We start from the raw sequence: 20,934 nt of genomic DNA, 5'->3' as shown, positions 1-20,934 counted from the left end.
GGGGTGGAAGGCCAAGTGTGGCAGAGTAGAATTTTCTACATGTTCTTGCTGAGATTTCTTCTCGCCTCAGTTTAAAGACCTGAGAGGCTGAACAGTTGGGATCCCTGTAATAAAAAGTTTCATGTTGTGCAAGGCTATGAAACTGATATTCAGTCTTCACTGCTTCAGGTTGAACTTCCTTCTTATGCATATCCTAAATTATCTACAAGTGATTCATAAGAAAACTGGATTCCAGAAAGAGGCAAAAGATACATGGGATTTACCACACCTATCATTCCAAGAAATTGGCTGTAACACTTTTCAGTGCTTTTATACAATGGAAGCCTGTATACTCCCACTGGAGTTGAGAGGAGCTGATCTATCAGAGAAAGCACATGATTGTAGATGTATTTATCTGAACATTCACAGCCAACTTGGCTACCCCAGCTGCACATGGAAGAGTGAAAATGCAATATTTAACAAGAATTTTATCCCTTCTATCTGGAGATAAACGGCTCTAAATTCACGGAATTAAGACCCAGGCAGTTAAGACTAAGAAGAAAATGTTGTACATAAATGGCTCTGTGTTCTCACTCTGCTTATTCAAATTTTAACAAATCTTCAGAGCTAAGCCTCATCTTCTGAGAAAATTCCCAATAAAACAACAGCCAATGGAGGTCTTGCTTTCTCGTTAATCCATAAGAAATATGCTTTGTGCCAAACATTTCAGCACATGCTTATTTCCAGTTTAAACATTTTCATCTTCGTACTAGTACTTTTCTTTAGTTATTAATATGTATAGGTCTGATCCTCTTACTATTGTCACAAATTCCATGAAGACAAATACAGCATTACACAATACTGTGCCTCCCAAAAATATTTTTAAATTAGGTGAATCTATTCCCTATAATAAGGTTTAATAATATAATATGTTTTCCAAAGACTATCTTTTAAATTAGGGTTGAAAGAATTAATTGCTGTACAAGCTCTGAGAATATATTTGCAAAACAGAGGTAAATGTTCCTTATACGTGTGAGGCTGATTAGGGAGTGAAGGAAGGTTGTTATTCAAATTAAATGTTCCTAGAGGTACGAATATCTACTTGGAAGAAATCAGAGTATTCTGAAGTTGTCAATCCCTTATGTAAAATGCTCCATGGAGTGTTAAGCGTGGTGTCCACGCATCCACAGAACACATCAAAAAGGGAACGGGGGCAAGAAGACTGTGAGTAGAGAAGGAAATAAATGAGGATGAAAAAAATCAGCAGAACTCACTCACCCCATAACTACCTGTATTACACACCTGTGTATGTGAACGAATGCCTAAAAACACTTCTGCTCTCTTCCACTGTGCACCTTGCTGTCCAGTTTGAGCCCACAATTTAGAAGTAACGTTATCTTTCTTGATGAGTACCTACAGAGATAAATCAAGTAAAAGGCATTGAAGTATTTTATCTTGAGAAATTGCAAACATGTAGAATTCTTCCAGTGATTTTTTTTTTAGTTGCAATATCAACATGAAGTCCTGGAGAGAAGAGCTAAGATATTTTTTATTAGATATCTTTGTTTTCTACAGCATTGTGCCCCTAGCGTACCTCACAAGCTTTCTACAATAAAGATGTGCATGAATATCTGTCAGTCAAGTCCTAAGGTATCTGGGCACCATTTAATTAAGAACTCAACTGCATTAACTTTTTAAAAATCTGGCAGCAGTAACAATTGCTGTTTTATATATTAAATAATATTCATGTGGTCAAATGAGAAAGTATGGAATTGCTTACTAAAACACTCTTTTGAGAATGATCTTTCTCATTAGACGGTTCCAGAGAGGCAGTAATGTTACAATGTCAGCTCATTTCATTGTAAGCGCACAGATGGGTAAGATGAGTGAGCATCTATTTATGCTGCACCAGTAAGAGCTTCCTGCCCAACAACCATGAAACAAACGTGTTCTCATCAGTACTGTACCCCCAATGTAAAGCAGAATCCAGATTACTCTCAGGAAACTATTATGGCTCTTCTTTTAGAATGATACAAAATGAGCCATGAAGAGAGTAACTAAGGCTCAAAGGAGAGTGGAACAATTTCTGATTTTAAAATAACTGACTTACATAGTGTATTAAATGATTTCACAACATTACTTTTTAAAAATAGAATTTATACAACCAAATAATTATTCAGATAAAAGATTTGTGAAAGTCCTGACTTTTAAAAGTGAAGATGAATTTTAATGATTTCATTACCTGTTTTTTTAATTAAATTCACATTTTAAAAATATAATTGGAGTTTCCAGAGTCATAGAAAAATAATGTGTTACTAGCAAAACTATCATGAAATGATCAGTCTATAAAATTCAAATTAATTTGGAACATTATCAAGGTCAAGAAAATGTCATTTCTAACCAATAAGTAAAAATCAATTTTGAAAGGCATTGAAAAAAATGTATAGCAAATGAGTCTTCTTTATATTAATACCACACTATATACAAATCACTGAGAAAAAATATGTTCAAGAAACTTACTAATGCAACATTTAATGTTATTTTATTTATCCATACACAAAAATAAGGCATTGATATCATTTTATTCATTTTATAATTCCATACTTACAAAATTTTAATCCTTTTAAAAAAGTTCATCTACCAATACCAAATTTTATACTGAAAAAATGAAAGCATATTTCACATCATCAATCTTAACCCCACAATATTCCAGGCAAACAATTCTCATTTTATTGACAAAAATCTTACAGTAAGTTGTAGTAATTGTTTTGCCTGAAAACATTTTTAAAAAGTCAATTTACAACAATAAGTTTTAACGTCAACCCAGAAGACCATTTGGATGTCTTTAGATTATTAAACATAACCATGCATGTATACACACAAATATACTTTTTAACTGTTTTCAGAACGAAGTCTCACATTATAAAAAAATTCTAAAATTGATATGAAATTTAATATGTTTTTTGAAAGAAACTATGTTTATCTCAAGTTTCTTTAGAAAAATGAATAACAACAGCCAGGAAAATCCTAGAATAAAACAAAATAGGAGTCAGGGTAGCACCTACTACTAATATTGCAATCAACCTTTTGGAAAACATATGACCTAGCAGTTAGTCACAGTCTGTATCTCTCTACTGAGGAAAAAGAAAGCAGGAAACTCACGTCTAATCTTGTTGCAAATATGCTAGAGATTTCTTGGCAAGCTAATAGTATCTAAAAGGGGGAGAGTCCTTATCAATAGATTGCTTCCAGCAAGATAGCCCTACTCTAAAACTGCTCAGAGTACATACAATTCTGGAATTCGTGGATTTATTTCAGACAGGGCTTCCTGGAAAGAAACACATAAGCTATGAAACACAATAAACAGAGATGCTCCAAAATTGAGTTGGCTTCTTCAATATAACTGAGGTGTCTACGCATATTACTCACGAACTTTATGCATTATTCTCTACCAGGGCATATACAGCATGGGAATACAGGACTTGGGAATCTGAATTAATATTCCAGAACTCTTCTCTGGCCTGTATATGTTGGATGCTCCAGAAAAAAAAAAATACAGGACTTTCTGAAAGAATAGTTAATTCCAGAGACAGGACAGGATAAAAATAAGGTGAAGTTTGTAACATCTTGGCCAAATAGAAAGAATATGCTCAAAGAATAATGGGCCTTTTTAGAGAGACATGGAGTTCGTTAAGAGGGACTCTTATTTCCAAATCTGAGACAATTTGAGGAGCAAATAAATAATAATACTAATAGATTATAATACATTGACTAAAATAGAAACTTATGAGTCCACATTGATATAAAACAGTAAATATGCAAACAAACAGAGGGATGAGAATTTTTTTTCCAACATGAATCCAACCTACAAATGTGGACAGAATAATTGAGTTAGAAAATCACAATTAGGCAATCAGCATTGTAAAACTAGTTCAAGCAAAAAAAAAAAAAAGCCACTACTGAAGGCAAAAATTTGTGGGTAAAATGGAGATGAAATCCATATTTTACATATCCTTAAAATATCTCTTCACAAAATATTTATTGATAACAAAGAAACAAAAGTAATGGGGCTTATAAGGATCACTAACAGGATGCAATAAAAATAACACGATATTGGTTATATAATAGGAAAAAAGAGCTTAACACAATAAAATTAAACTAAGAGACATTTTACAAAATGACTTGGCTATCGGCTTTTAAAATATCAAGTTTATAAAAACCTAGGGAAGATAAGGAATTATTCCTGTTTGAAAGACAGTAGAAAGAATTAACTTGGTATAATATATTATCCTATACTGGATTTTTTTTTCTATAGGGGACATTACCAGGACAACTCGTTTTTTGTTTTTTTTTTTTTAAAAGATCTCTGAGTGAAGTGTATATTGGAGTTGTCTGTGCTGTTCTTGAAACATGTTATGAGTTTAAAACAGCTTAATTTTTTTAACAGAGAAACATTGTGAAAAAGACTATTACAGAATGTAGCACTACTACCATCAAAGGCAACAAGAAGACACATCCAGATATTACCCAAGTGTATATATTTATTTGATTGTGGTTATACTCAGAACACTGATACTGAAACCTGCATATGTTTCAAGTGTAAAATAGTATTACCCAGAAGCTGTAACCTCAGCATAGAGACAACATTCATAATTAAATAGAATAAAAATTACTTATTAGCTATTCATGTCCAATTCTGCTAAAGCTTTTACTCCATATACCACTATAAATCTAGTGAAGTGTTGGTAATTGTCCATTTTCACTTATTAACAGAATATATTTTAATGATACCAAATTATGCACTGTGAACTTTTACAGAGAAAATTCAGAAAATGTGATTGCCTAAGCAGTACCTGGAGAGAACCAACGGTGGCCCCATTCATATGTGTCCAGAACACCAAGGTACATTTTGGTCCCGTGAGTGAAATGATAGGAGTGAGAATGTCAGCCATGTCACCAAATTTCCCATTAGAACTGTCAGCATACAGGTACCAGCCATCTGTGGTATTTCTGGAAAAGAAATTTATCATATTATAAAAAGAATAAGAGGCCGGGCATGGTGGCTCATGCCTATAATCCCAGGAATTTGGGAGACTGAGGCAGGTGGGTCACCTGCGGTCAGGAGTTCGAGACCAGCCTGGCTACCATGATGAAACACCATCTCTACTAAAAATACGAAAAAATAAGCTGGGAGTGGTGGCATGTGCCTGTAATCCCAGCTATTCAGGAGGCTGAGGCAGGAGAATCGCTTGAACCCAGGAGGTGCAGGTTGCAGTGAGCCGAGATCGCGCCATTGCACTCCTGTCTGGGCAACTAGAGCGAAACTCCGTCTCAAAAAGAAGAAGAAGAATATTGTGAAACATAGTACAGTTTGTCACTAACCATATTTTATTGCTTTATATTTTTTCCTAAAAGTATAATGTGTTATATAGCTTAATTATGGTCCATTATCTTCATCAGAAATAATACTTCTGCCACTTTGATTTTGAACCCATAGTCCTTGCAATGATATCAATTGGTACAATGTGTATAAAATTATGACGAAGACTGAAACTACCAAATCTGTAATAACTTGGTTGATATTTTTACAATAATACCACTAATACTCTAATCAGCTTTTTAGAGCTCATTTTAATGTGAATAAAATGAGGCCCTAAAGCACTGATTGCCTTTAGAAGAAACATAAAAGGAAGGGAAAAACATGAATAAGTAGGAGATGAAAAACAGGAAACTGGTCTGGGCTTCAACTTATCAGTCTCAAAGGGTTTCCATTCCAATTTACTCTCTCTATATTGATTTAGCTCAGTTTCACTTCAACACATTTTAGTAACCTTGTATATAATTTTAAAGAATATCCTTTCTTTCCTAGGCTTAAATTAAAGAGGAAAAATAATGATGGAAACAACTAAATACGAATTTTTTTTTGCCATAAAAGAAAGAATTTATGACCCTACTTGGACAATTAATTCAAAAAAGAGAATAAAACATTAAAGTCATTCTAGGTTATACACAGCTTTTTGAAGCATAAAGAAGTGATCCGCACAGTTTGGGTATTCTGGCATTCTGTTTTGGATTAACTTGATTTCTTGCCACTTTCTAAATTAAATATAGATGCTAGAAACTACAGAGTTTAAATTTGCTTCTTATTAAAACTATTTTATTTTGAAATTTTTTATCATTTTGGGGGAATTATGAAGAGCAAACAGATGGAAAGAGAGGTGGAAGTAGTCATTCAGTCACCATGTATTTACTGAGTGCTCAGTCTTGCAGGTCTTGCCAGTGGCTGTCCAAGTTTCTACGAATATAATTGTCTGCAAAAGACACAGCAGGGTTTGGCCTCAGGCCTCCTCATTTACTAGATGGTCAATTTAAGGCAGATTATTTAACTTCTCTAAACATCTTAGTTTCTTCATTTCAGAAAATGAGACAGTTCCATGTATGGTGTTAATAAGAATCATAAATAAAATATGTGGAATATCTAACACAGTACCTGGCCCATTTATATATTTAAAAAATGGTAGTTGTAATTTGTGGTTATATATATATCATTCATTCTTCCTAATGAAATAAGTAGTGTCATGCAAACCACAGAGTTATGAATTAATTTTTAAGATGCAGAATTATCATTTATATTTATCTGAATTACGTCTCAGTGAAAAAGCATTTCCAGCTCTCTTATATATCATACGTTAAATATCCCAGTATAACAGGGATACGCAGAACAAAGATGTATATACTTATACATCCAGATACATAGAGGCAACAGTCAAGAAAAAACTGCATGCACATATCTATATGTATATGATTTATTTAACCTGTAAATCTTTCTTTAAGCAAATGTCAGGATTATTATAATTTTATACTTCATTGAAAATTATTTCAATGTGCTACATCTAAATGTCCACCAGGAAATTGAGTTCTACTTATGAGATATAGCTTGAATTGTCCATTCCTCTCCAATTTTAATGCTACCACCTCATTAAATTTTTACTACCTCTTGCTTAGAATAATAAATCTCCTCATTGGTCTTTCACATCTACCGTTGATTCACTCTATTCATTCTTCACACATCACTTAGAATCATTTTTTTAATGGAGATTGGATTAAATCATGTCCCCCAATCCACTTCTGAAAACCTGCTAAAGTCTTTTTAATTGACATAGGATACCAGGAAGTGGGAGCAAGAAGGAAAAAAGTGAAGTTGATTAATGGGTGCAAACATACAGTTTAATGGAAGAAAAAGATCTAGTGTTTGATAAATCAGTAGAGTGACTATAGTTTACAATAATCTACTGTACACTTCTAAGTGGCTAGAAGGGAATAGTTCAGATGTTTCTAACAAAAAGAAAAGACAAATATTTAAGGTGATGAATATCCCAGGTATGCTGATTAGATCTTTATGATTTAGTTGAATGTATTAAATTATCACATGTACTCTGGAGCTATGTACATCTATCATGCATCAATTAAAACATAGTTTTGAAATAATTAAAAATATATATGTAATATGGCTTACAAATCTCTACATAACTTATCTCTGTCTCCCAGTAGGAATAGGAGTTGGGAAGAGATGATTCCCATCATCCTTCCTGAGCCAATACAATCTGACTCCAGTACAACACTGCATGTGTGAATTATCAAACAAATTGATTTAAAGATTAAATGAAATCCCAACACATTCCCAACAGACTTTATTTTTCAGAAATTGGAAAACTAATGTTAATGAAATACAAGAAGACAGGAATAGCCAATTTTATCATGAGAAGAACAGAGGTGCACGACTTAACCAGACATCAAGACTCCTTCAGGACACAAGCATGGGCAAAGACTTCATGACAAGAACACCAAAAGCAATTGCAACTAAAGCCAAAATAGACAAATGGGATCTAATTAAACTAAAGAGCTTCTGGTCAGCAAAAGAAACTATCAGAGTGAACAGGCAACCTACAGAATGGGAGAAAATTTTTGCAATATACCCATCTGACAAAGTTCTAATATCCAGAAGCTACAAGGAACTTACAGAAATTTATAAGAAAAAAAACAACCCCATCAAAAAGTAGGCACAGGATATGAATAGACACTTCTCAAAAGAAGACATTTATGCAGCCAACAAACATGAAAAAAAGCTCATCATCACAGGTCATTAGCGAAATGCAAATCAAAACCACAATGAGATACCATCTCATGCCAGTTAAAATGGTGATAATTAAAAAGACAGGAAACAACAGATGCTGGAGAGGATGTGGAGAAATAGGAATGCTTTTACATTGTTGGTAGGAGTGTAAATTAAATTAGTTCAACCATTGTAGAAGACAGTGTAGCAATTCCTCAAGGATCTAGAACTAGAAATACCATTTGACCCAGCAATCCCATTACTGGGTATTTACCCAAAGGAATATAAATCATTCTACTATAAAGACACATGCACATGTATGTTTATTGCAGCACTACTTATAATAGCAAAGATTTGGAACCAACCCAAATTCCCATCAATGATAGACTGGATAAAGAAAATTTGGCACATATACACCATGGAATACTGTGCAGCCATAAAAAAGAATGAGTTCATGTCCTTTGCAGGGACATGGATGAAGGTGGAAACCATCATCCTCAGCAAAGTAACACAGGAACAGAAAACCAAACACTGTATGTTCTCCCTCATAAGTGGGAGCTGAACAATGAGAACACATGGACACAGGAAGGGGAACATCACACACTGGGGCCTGTCGGGGGGTAGGGGTAAGGGGAGGGACAGCATCACGACAAACACCTAATGCATGCAGGGCTTAAAACCTAGAGGATGGGTAGATAGGTGCAGCTAACCACCATGGCACATGTATACCTATGTAACAAACCTGCACATTCAGCACATATATCCCAGAACCTAAAGTAAAATTTGAAGAAAAAAAAAAAAAGCAGTTTTATAAAACTCAGGTTAGCAGTTTACCAATTCCATCTCATATGTGGCTACAAAAGAAAATAACTCTAAAAATTGAGATGTTTTTGTCTACAAATGCATTAAATGTTTTAAATGCAATAAATGCTTTAAGATTAAAAAAAAGACTCATTATAAAGATATAGTTATCAGGTGCTATGGTGTGAACATTTGTGTTCCCCCCAAATTCACATGTTGAACTCTTAAATACAAAGGTGATCATCTTATTACGCAGGGCCTTTGGGGAGTCGATTAAGTGACCTTAATGAGATTAGTGCTCTTACAAAGGAGACCCCAGAGAGCTAGCAAGTCCCTTCTACCGCGTGAGGAAACAGCAAGCAGGCACCATCCATGAAGGAGAAAATAGGCCCTCACCAGATACCAATTCTGCCAGCACCATGATCCAAGCCTCCAGAACTGTGATAAATAAATGTGTTTTATTTATAAGTCTCTTTGTTTATGAGATTTTTTGTTACAGCAGCCTGAATGGGCTAAAACATTAAGACAGAGTGGAATTAGAACAAGAACAAACAAACAATCCAGAGAACTAAAAGAAATAATCCTGAAACAGATCCACATGTATTTGGACACCTGATTTATGAAAAGTGTGGCTCTTGTGAAGTACTGATGGAAAGAATAACGTTTTTTATAAATGAACTGAATAAGTTAGTTAGCCATGAGGGGAAAAATGAACCTTGACTGGTATTTCACAGCATTTGAAAATAATAAATTCCAGGTAGGTTATACTTGGAATGAAAGCTTATATAACATAACAATATCTTCCTGATGTGGGAGTATGAAAGTTTGTTTTCAACAGTATATAAAAATCACTAACCGTAAAGGAAGATATTGAAAAAAAGAGACTGCATTCAAAATAAGGATTTCTGTTTATCATAAAAATCAATATGATGTGAAGGCCAACCAGTCAATGGGAGAGAACATTTGTATCACGTTAAATGACTATAACATTTATTGATTGCTTTCTTTGTAGCATGCACTACGCCAGATGTTCAACTGTGTGTGTGTGTGTGTGTGTGTATGTCTGTGTATGTTATTATATGTACATATTTATTTAACTATATACCTGCCAGCTAGAACTGGATAAAATATCCCAAAATGTTGATATATTTATTGCTTTACTTAGGGACCATATCCATTTTGTTGTCTACACAGGGTCTAGCAGACCTTCAAAATAGGCAAAATAACCAAGTGAATTTAAAATTAATAAAGCACATGTGTAATAAAAATATAAGGGTGTGACAGAAATTGTAGACTCAGATGAAATTATACATAAAAAGTTGATCATTGTTTCAGGCTGGGGAAAAAATAAAACGTAAGAAGAGACAGAACAAGGCTAATAGATCTGGAGACCATGGAGAAATTACGTGACTAGAGGTCACAATTCTAGAAATGATAAAAGCATATGTCACTGGTTCTTCAAGTAGAGGTCCCTATATTAATTTCCCAGAAACTACACAAATAATAAAAAAAAAAACCCTAAGGTAACCAAGGTATAATTTCCCCAATCCAATAGAATTCTAGAAAATGCAATCATAAGGACAAATATAAAATAAACTATGGAAACAATTCTCTAATATTATATATCTCTGAAATACCCCTTTCACCTGCAGGGAAAAGAAAAAAAAAAAGGAGATATGTCAGGAGATCAATTTGAAAAATGCAAACAACAAAACTGCATTTGTGTTTTTATCAAACTGTGAACAGTACAATGTAGCAATATATCATTTGGTTGCCAGTCTTATAGGTATTAATTGGGGGCACATGATGTATGTATGATTCCTAATGGAAAAATGAAGAATTGCATAAACACTTGCCTATGTCTGCAATGAGATTATTCAAGCATATACCTGCAGAGGAAGTCAGCTCCTCTCCTGGAATGAGTGCAGCAGTAATGACCACAGCTAACAGTACTGTCACTCATAAAATATCAGCATCCCTCTACCAACCTTCAAATTATCTTTTCTCATACAGAGCGGTAAGTAGGACATTTTATAGAAGCATATCTTTTTCTAATAAAACATATCATAAACCACACAGTAGTAAAGGTTTAAGAAAATCGTGCTTTACTTTCAGGTGTTGCAAAAGTAAGGATCCAAGGTGATAATGTACAAGTCATTTTAAAAGTCATTACATAAAAAGAGATCTGATTTATAGTCCATGCTATTTTCACAAAAGTTGCCTAGGTCTTACAGGATAATCAGTTTCTAAACTCTTACTGTCACACAGATTAAGTAATTAAAACACTGACTGTGTTTTCCTTTGTTGAGAATCTCCTGAGTAGTTACTCTAATTCAGTAAGTAGGAAAAAATACCCATTCTTGAGCAAATCAAGATATTTTTCAGTAAGGCCCATCAATCTTTGGGCCTGGACACACACAGTATGAGAGACATATTCTCCAGGATCAGATGGAATTTGTCCTTTGATTCACTGTGCTAACTTAGGCTGTTTTAGCATATCTGACAAGACATAATCCGCTAAAAAAGCTGTTGTGAACAATACTTTGAGCTGCAGAAAATACAAAAAACTTGCTATGGTCTGAATGTTTAGAGTCCATACCCCAAAATTTGTATGTTGAAATCCTACTCTCCAAGGTAATGTTATTAAGGAGTGGGGCCACTGGGAGGTGGTTGGGTTTTTAGGGTAAAACTGTCATGATTGGGATTACTGTCCTTAGAAAAGAGACCCTAGAACTATCTCAGCTTTTCCACCATGGGAAAACACAGCTAGAAGTCTCTATCTACAAACAAGAAACCTCTCAGCAAATATGTCAGTGCCTTGATCATTGCCTTATTAGCCTTCAGAACTGTGAGAAATATATGTTTGTTGTTTATAAGCAACCCAGTTTATAGCATTTAGAAACAGGGGCCCAAATGAGCCAAGCCAGTGTTCAATAGTACTAGTATTCTTTAAAAAATTTTTTTTTCAGTTTTGATTTTTGTGTGTATCTAGTAGGTGTGTATATCTTTACGGGCACATGAGATATTTTGGTACAGGCATGCATGCGTAATAATTACATCATGGAAAAATTGGTATCAATCTCCTCAAGCATTTATCCTTTCTGTTACAATCTAATCATATTCCTTTAGTTATTTTAAGATGCACAATTAAATTATTGACTATAGTCTCCCAGTGTGCTATCAAATAGTAAGTCTTAATCATTCTATTTTTTGTACCCATTAACTATCCCCACCTCTGCCTTGCTCCCCATACTACCCTTCTCAGACTCTGATAACCACCATTATATTCTGTATCTCCATGAGTTCAATTGTTTTATGTCCAGATCCCACAAATAGGTGACAGCACTAGACTTCTTATAGTTTCCACAGCATTACCCTGGTATCTGCAGCAGATCATTCCTCGTTGTGCACAACTGCTCCCCATTCCCACTACCAACCCCAGTGTGTGGTGATAAAAGTCCCTGACCCACCAACTGCTGGAGTAAGTGGGCTTCGTAAACATGTCAGACCAATCAGAGTTCTTGTGTGGGATTTTAGAATGTAAATTAATGAAAAAAAGAACATTCTGTATTGTTTGCCCAGTCTTCTTACTGGCTGACTCCCCAGAGTTTGGAAACAGCTCTGGCCAACTCCATAGCTCCACACATGCCCTCTCTACTCTGCTGTAGTATTCCAGAAGAAACCAAGAAAGTCTTGTTTTTGACTTTATTGGTCCTTTCCAAAATACACATCTGATCCTAATATCCTGCATAGAAATGTTCACTACATCTTTACTGACTCAAGGTGAAGTCTTTAACTAAACTGTATAGCATTGCTCTGGAAGTAAATACACAGTGTTACTAGAACATATATATTTACCTGTAGAGCAAGTGTCCTTAGTAAATTACATAAATTTACTAAGGAGTTTCCTTAGTAAATTACATAAATTTACTAAGGAGTTTCCTTAGTAAATTACGTAAATTTCCTTAGTAAATTACGTAAATTTACTAAGGAGTTTCCTTAGTATATTACAAAAATTTACTAATGAGTTTAATAGTACCAATATAAAGGAGGCACAGAAAAATAAAAGTACATGATTTATTTAAGTAAAGGCATTAACCCATGAAATGGGTATATGTGGATGTCTGAGTAAATTCATAGGTATATGAATTTAGTATAACAATATACTACTATACTATTTTAGTAAAATTGTACTATTTTAGTAAAACAATATAACTATTTCTAAGTAAACATTATAAATAATAAAATAAAAATTTCAGCTAATATGGACTGTGTGCCTAGTAAATTATATAAATTATATAATACATACATATTATATACATATATTACATATTAGATATATATTATATAAGATAATATGCAATATATAATTAAATATGTATTATATATAATTATATATAATATATAACTATAATCATATAAATTATATTTATATATTTATATAAATTATATTTATATATTTATATATTTATATAACTTATATTTATATATTTATATAACTTATATTTATATATTTATATAACGTATATTTATATATTTATATAACGTATATTTATATATTTATATAACTTATACTTATATATTTATATAACTTATATATTTATATAACTTATATTTATATATTTATATAAAATTATATTTATATATTTATATAAAATTTATATAAATTTATATAAAATTATATTTATATATTTATATAAAATTTATATAAATTTATATAAAATTATATTTATATATTTATATAAAATTTATATAAATTTATATAAATTTATTTCTATTCCAATTTCTACCTTCAAATTTACATAAGTATTCGGACACCCAGATATGCCCATTTCATGGATTCATGCAATTACTTAAATACATCACGCCTTTTCATTTCTCTATGCCTCCTTTATGTTGGTCTTTCTTCCGGGCACACTTATAACTTCTGCTATTGGTCCTCCTTCCATAATACTTACTAATCTTCCACAGTATATTTCAAATGTACCCTCATTTTCAAGCCTTTTTAGATTCCTAGACTCAAGTTTCTAAACTCAAGATTTCTTGATTCACCTAAGAATTCTACAGCAGCTTCCATGTAATTTTTTCAATGCATTCAACATTATAGATATCAATTCATTGACTACATAGCTGGATGCCCAGTAAGTTATAAGTTATACATACCAATGCACACATTTTTAACTTCTTTATTATAATATCTAGAATCTCTTGAAAAGTAGCTTGAACTCAAGTGGCACTCAGCAAATATTCGCTGAATCTGTTGCTAAATAAAACTGACAGAGGATTCTTGCTTTTCTATATGAAATTCTCCTTTATGAAGTAAGGCATCTTTGATTTTGAAAATACACTTACAATTTTAGCAGAGTGCTTTTAGATTTCTCTTTCCTAGTCTCATGAAATAAAAATGATGTAACGACAACATTTTTTGAAATGTTACAGAACCACCTAGGGTTTAACCAACTAAAAAATTCAATAACAAAGGTACCAGAGCCAACTATTCTCATTAGGGGCAACCACAGTTCCTGTTTCAATATTGTATGACATTCACTGGAGAATAACACTTTATGGGGCAAGTATAAACACATGAATAAAAAAGTCTAAGAAATTACATGATGTAATATATTTTATTTAAGGCCTAATTTCAAATAGGACTCTAAGAGTCTCAGTAAATACATATTAGACCTTTATAAAACATTTTAACTGATTCATAATAGATGTACATAGTTTGAGGTATGTGTGATCATTTAATACCTTCATATAATTTGTAAAGATCAAATTGGGGTACTTGGGATATCAATTACCTTAAATTTTTGTCTTTCCTTCATACTGGAAACATTCAAATTATTTTATTCTAGCTATTTTGGGGGAAAAAGTCTCATAAAAGTAAATATAATCTTTGTAAATTAGATTTTAGGACAAAAACATTCACATCTGAGATGTATGAAAATTTTAAATTACAGATTTTAGACCAGTCTTTAAGTTAGGAGGCTTTTAAGTTAATTGTTTAATATTTTCAATATTTATTTAATATTTATTTAATAATATTTATTGAAAATTGTTTAATATTTTCAATAAATCTGAGAAGTAAGGATTATAATCATGACTATTTCCTAGATGAGTTAACTAAAATTACATAATCTGCCAGTGGTAATTTGCATGGTGAGTGCTGAAGCCAGGATTTGAAACAGATTGATGTGCAAATGTTATAGACTGTAAACAACATGTTCTCTTAGTGTAGCACCTGATTTGGCAACATCAGCATCACCATGTTGCTTGTTAAAATGCCAGTTCTTGGGACCTATCTTACACCTGCTGAATCAGTAACTCTGGAGTGAGGGTTCAGTAATCTAACAAAATCTCTAGTTTGTTTTGCTGCATACTAAATTCTTGACCTCTTGGAAGATGTTCCGTTTTTACAACGATCACTGTGGCTTTCCTTTTCAGCCATTGATTGTTTCCCTGCCCTTCATTTCTACTCATGTCTAACACTAATTCACCTGCAGTAGCATTTCCCAGATTCTTCTGAAAGGAAATTTAAAATATAATTTCATCTAAATGTCATCTAAATTTCATCTAATGTCATCTAAAATCAGCATACAGCCTAAGAGTCTATAGGAGGAAAGCAGTGTAGAAGTAGTTGATGGGGTGCTAGGCATGTCAGATGTAAATGATGATCACCATTTTGCAAATGAGTCAAAGTTTTCCAGTCTCATTCTTACACCCTTCAATATTATCAGGGTCTGAAAAAAACTGGAAAAGTATCTTGTGTTTAAAATTTAAATGGCTCCTATATATGTGTATTCACATATTGAAACACTTTTCTAGATGTTAAAAGACTACGATGCTTTCAAATTTTAATCCCTTAAACCTCTGTGCCATTATACATATACATATACACAAACTCTCTCTCTCTCTCTCTCTCACACACACACACACACATATATATATATATACATTCCTCTGTGCCCTGTACTGAACCAGAGGTTAATTAATAGAGCATAAAAATAGCTATAAGGTCTAAAACTATCCACTGTAATGTGTTATACAGAGAAAGCCGACCTTGGATATAAACATTCAATGGAAAAACAGATAAGTTTGTTCTAGTTCTTAACCTCCTCACAGTCACATTTACATGAGGGAATTCACATGGTGCAATTTCTTTCCTGTGTTTTGCCACCAGAGTTCAGTTTCAGTATTTTAATGCGTGGTATATGTACTTTGTTAAGATGATCATGAATTATCATTCTTTGACCTTTACATTGCCCTACAGCTTTGCTCACCAGCAACTGCCTTTATCGGTTATTTATAGCATCATGGCCCGTGATGGAAAGGCCAATCTAAATTCTGAATATATAAAAGATGCAGATAATGCTGGAAGTATTTCAGAAGGTAAACAAATATCACCACAGTGTTTTGTGGCCTATCACTGTTTTTATAATAACATGAGTACAAAATGTCACAACTGGAATTTATTCTAAGGCAATGCTCGCAGTGAGATGGAAATTTTACAAGCTTTAACAGTTTAAATACTGTTGAAAGGAAACTTTTCTTTGATTTGAACATGAATAGTGAATGGGTCTAATCCAAATGAGTCAAATTCAGGATAATTTAACAGCATATTTTCCCATTTCATAAAATTATATCATTGCATTTCATTTCTACCCTGAGCTTTGAAACAATGTTGATTATATTGACAGAAATATAGATTGTTCATAATTTACATATTTTAGAATTTTATTGATAAAAATATTAAAATCTTGAACTTAATGACTTAATTTAAAAAAATATATTAAGTAAAAATTGTTTACTTTTAAAAATCTTTATTTTCTCATTAAGTCACTAGAATACTTTCAGTTCATCACATCCTAGCAAATGTTCAGTTAGAAAATTTTGTATTTAATTTAAAAGGGAATAAAAGGTAATGACTAGCAGGAAATTTAGATATTTACTTTAAAGTAGATATGAGAAAATGTAATTTTAAACCTAGGAATTTCCCCAAATTCTAGCTCAAGACATTTTTCTGTGTCTTTCTTCTTTTTTTATAAGAAACTTCCTACATACTCATGAAAAATATAACCAAGGTTAATAAAAGTAACATATCTGTGCATGCGTTAAGAATATAACTCATAAGGGAATAATCCACAGAAGTATTAAAACTGTATCTAAGCAGCTTAGAAAAGAGAACTAATTTTATCTGAAAGATGTTATTATTGTTACTGTATCTCTTTTGCCCTTGTCTTCAGCTTCTCCTTAACATAAATGAACTATTCTCTTTTGTCTAAATATTATGTGTTTCAACTTTTTCTTTTTATCATTCAAGGTATTTCTCTTCTCACGGCCTAATCTGGGACGAGCACTAAGATAGATGTTGACTAAAAAGTAAATTAGTCAGTGTCGTTTCCCTTGAGATGCTTACAGACTCATGCGGGAGTTAAGTGAATTAATACTGATGGTATTCTGGGACATGCACTGTAATATAGATAATACCCAGAGAAGGGACTGTGGGATCAGACTAGAGAGAGCCATCAAGGAAAGTTGATCTTGAACTCAGTTTGGAAAGATGATTACGAGATCGTTTAATGAAGGCACAGTGGCACAAAATAGAGTCATATTGGAAGAACAGATGGATTAATTGCATGGATGAGAGAAGTAGGCTGCTGACTGAGTCCAAAACAAGAAGCCTGGGCCACACAATGAAAGATCTTAAGACCAAATTTAGGAGATGAAGAACAGCTATTTGGATGTCTTCTGGTTTTCTTAAACTAAAGAATGCAAAACTAAGATGGATTATCTCCTGTGTTCACAGAACATTCCTAATTGGACTTCTGACAATCCAGGTTTGCAAGTTTAAAGCTAATGGTCCTCTTTATCTAGCTGCTTTTTGTTTTTCAACATGCATTTCCAGTTAATCATCATACTGTATTGCCTTTACACCACGAATGTATCACAATTCAGCGTTTAAATATAGTTATCCCTTCAACTGTCCTTTCTAACACTGCTCCTTATTCATCACTTACTCAGAAGATTTCAACAATGAAGCGGCTCCCGTGCATAAAATCATGCCCTACTCAAATCAGTCTCTGTTACCAATAACGTCAGTAAAAAAGCAAATCTAAGCACATCCTTTCCTTCATTTCCCTGTCTCTCTTATGACCCTACTGTTTGCAAAACAGTCCCAACTGTGAGGACCTTTACTCAGTAAAGGTTCCATTAGCCTTCTGACCTTGAATTAGATTTGGCCTGTGTGAGACACTGACAAGAGATTGGAAAGTGAGAGGAAAGAGTTCACAGTATTTATTTCCACAACTCCAATCCCTTTCCTCCCTGACTCACTGTGGGAGCTGGTCTCTTTTAAAGCCTTTTCTTTTGGATGGGGCAATCTGGTCTCCTTCCCTTGTCCCTTTGGATTTAGGTGTTGCTGGTCTTTCAGTGCATCACTCAATCCTTTGTAGTCTTTGCAGTAAAGTCTCTGATTAAATTCTTTGTGCCAACTGTTTCCTGCCTGGGCCCTAACTAATATAGCCCCCATCCTACCCTTTACCTAACTCATTTTTCCCCATGGAGCCTACCGTTCGGTCACAGGTTACTTAACACCACTGTACAGTTAACCTAGGACTCTTCATTGATCCCTGTTTTTACAAAATCTGTCAACTCTTTTTAGAATACTTTTAACCAGCTAGTTCATGCCATACATTTCTCAGTATTAAACACCAACACCACCTTTTCACCTGTTCACACAGTCTCTACTTACTTTCAATCTGTCTTTGACTATCTCACCTAAGCAAATACTTTTTTATCATTTCCCCCAGCACCTGGAATGGTGCCTGTTCAATATAGTACCTTTTAACAATAGTGGCCCATAACACTACTATAGATATACTGTAGAGAACCCTATATATAATAAATTTCAGTTACAGAGGTATAAATACGGTCTGGTAAATGAATATATTTTGGTAAAAATTCCCTCCCATCTTTTACAAAAATGAAGTAAGCAGAGAAAATAAAAGAGATACTATAAATTCTTAAATATTGGTGAGTGTTGTTATTTAAAGACTCTAAATAAAAGGTAAAGGCACCACATTGAAGGAGCCCAAGTTTCTACTCTGGTTGCCATCTCTTCACTAAAAAAAATTATGCTCCATGAATCACCTCTGTGAGAATCAATCTCCACTGAATTCAACAGGCAAGCATAAAAACAAAAGAAATTCTGGTTCATTTAACAATGATAGAACAATGTTAAATTTAGATTTATGGTAATAGAACAAACCTTAAATCCTGTAATTTCCAATGCATTTATTTTTCTTAATCCTGATTTGCAATACAAGCCCAAAACCCAGATTATAAAATATATCTTCATTTTTAAAAAAACTAAAACAAACAGAAACATACTCAATATAATATTAGTCTCTCATACTACCTTCTCAGTTCAGCTGTCTTTGATTTATTACATTCTTAGTACAAAATAATTGTTTTTAAGATTAAACTGCATTTCTTTCTCTGAATTTGGAAATTTACATTAGGTAAGCTCTTTTGTTCCAAACACTGGACTAAAGCTCAAAGGGCCTGAGATAGGAAAGACACACTTTTTCTCTAATGGGCTCACAACGTAATAGGAGAAATGTGTTCTTAAGCCAGTCATTACAGTAGGACAAGTACGGCCAGGTATACTGTCTGACTCTGTAACGTCATGCTAAACTCTACCTGGGGACAAGATATGGTAGCACCTCAAATGAGTATAAAATAGAGAATTATGATATCTTCTTAGAAGAAGAACAAAACAGCCTGCAGAAACTATTATCTGGACTAGCCTAAGCTTAAGACTCCCCCTAGGCCAAGTTTATCGTCCTCACTCTGTCCACTTCTGCTAATCATCCCTAGTCTATTACTTCTTTTTCTATTTCTGGATATAAAGAAGGTCCTAGTATTTTACATCACTGTAGAATGAGTATAGATAACAATAATAGACCATATAGTTTACATAGGAGGAGGATATTGAATGTTCCCAATGTAAAGCCGTGATAAATGCTTGAGATGGTGAACACGCTAATTACCCTGTTCTGATCATTACACACCATATAAAATCAAAACAATTGAACGCACAGACATAGAGAATAGAAGGATGGTGTTACCAGAGGCTGGGAAAGGTAGTGGGAGTCTAGGGGAAATGTAGGGATAGTTAATGAGTATAAAAAAAATAGAAAGAAATAATAACACCTACTACTTGACAGCACACTGGGGTGACTATAGCCGATAATAACTTAACTGTACATTTTAAAATAACTAAAAGAATGTAATTGGACTGTTTTTAACACAAAGGATAAATTCTTGAAGGAATGGATGCCGCATTCTCCACGACGTGATTTCTCATTTCATGCCTGTATCAAAACATCATATGTACCTCATAAATATATACACCTACTATGGACCCACAAAATTTTTTAAAAAGATAAAAGCATTACTATGTACCCCATAAATATGGGCAATTATTATTTGTCAATTAAAAATTAAATTTAATTAAATATTCAAGAAAGAAACAACTTTAGCATAAGGTTAGCAGTAGGTTGGTAGGTAGCAAAATTCTAATTCAATTTTTTTCATTCCAAACCCAATTCTCTATCCAATATTTTTCCTCCCCACTATAAAACTATGGAGGATAACTATGTCTCTGGCATTAGATTCAGCATGTTGTTTTCACTACCAATTTGCCTCAAAGAGCCATGCCATGCAGTTTGCAAGTAAAAATGTGCCTCAGTCTGTTTCCTTAAGAAATGATCATCCTTTGAACTAATATCTCATCCACACCCCGAGTTATATATCACTGAAACTGTATTTTATGACTGAATGTGTCAAATTCTCAATTTTTCACATCTCTCAAGCTAAAAAGTTACAATTACTAGCTGTGTTCAGCTCAGCTCTTCCAAATCTGATGGAGAGACTGCCTCCTGACAGTTGAGGGCTCATAGAAATCGGGTCCCAGCAGAATCACAGCATATGGTACAGATAAGGCAGTAGTGTCAGGCAGAACTAATTCATCAAGTATC

General features: G+C 33.4%; 1 protein-coding gene across 1 annotated transcript in view; it reads right to left on the bottom strand.

Annotated features, from left to right (window-relative positions):
* Positions 1–20,934, bottom strand: part of MALRD1 (MAM and LDL receptor class A domain containing 1) — a 631,174-nt gene that overhangs the window by 416,965 nt on the left and 193,275 nt on the right. The window contains 2 exon segments of the mRNA XM_063780496.1: positions 1,282–1,392; positions 4,833–4,989. Coding sequence (XP_063636566.1) covers positions 1,282–1,392; positions 4,833–4,989 — 268 coding nt within the window.

This window comes from Pan troglodytes, chromosome 8, assembly GCF_028858775.2.
Source record: "Pan troglodytes isolate AG18354 chromosome 8, NHGRI_mPanTro3-v2.0_pri, whole genome shotgun sequence".
NCBI classification, from domain to species: Eukaryota; Metazoa; Chordata; class Mammalia; order Primates; family Hominidae; genus Pan; species Pan troglodytes.
This window is presented reverse-complemented; position numbering and strand designations above follow the sequence as displayed.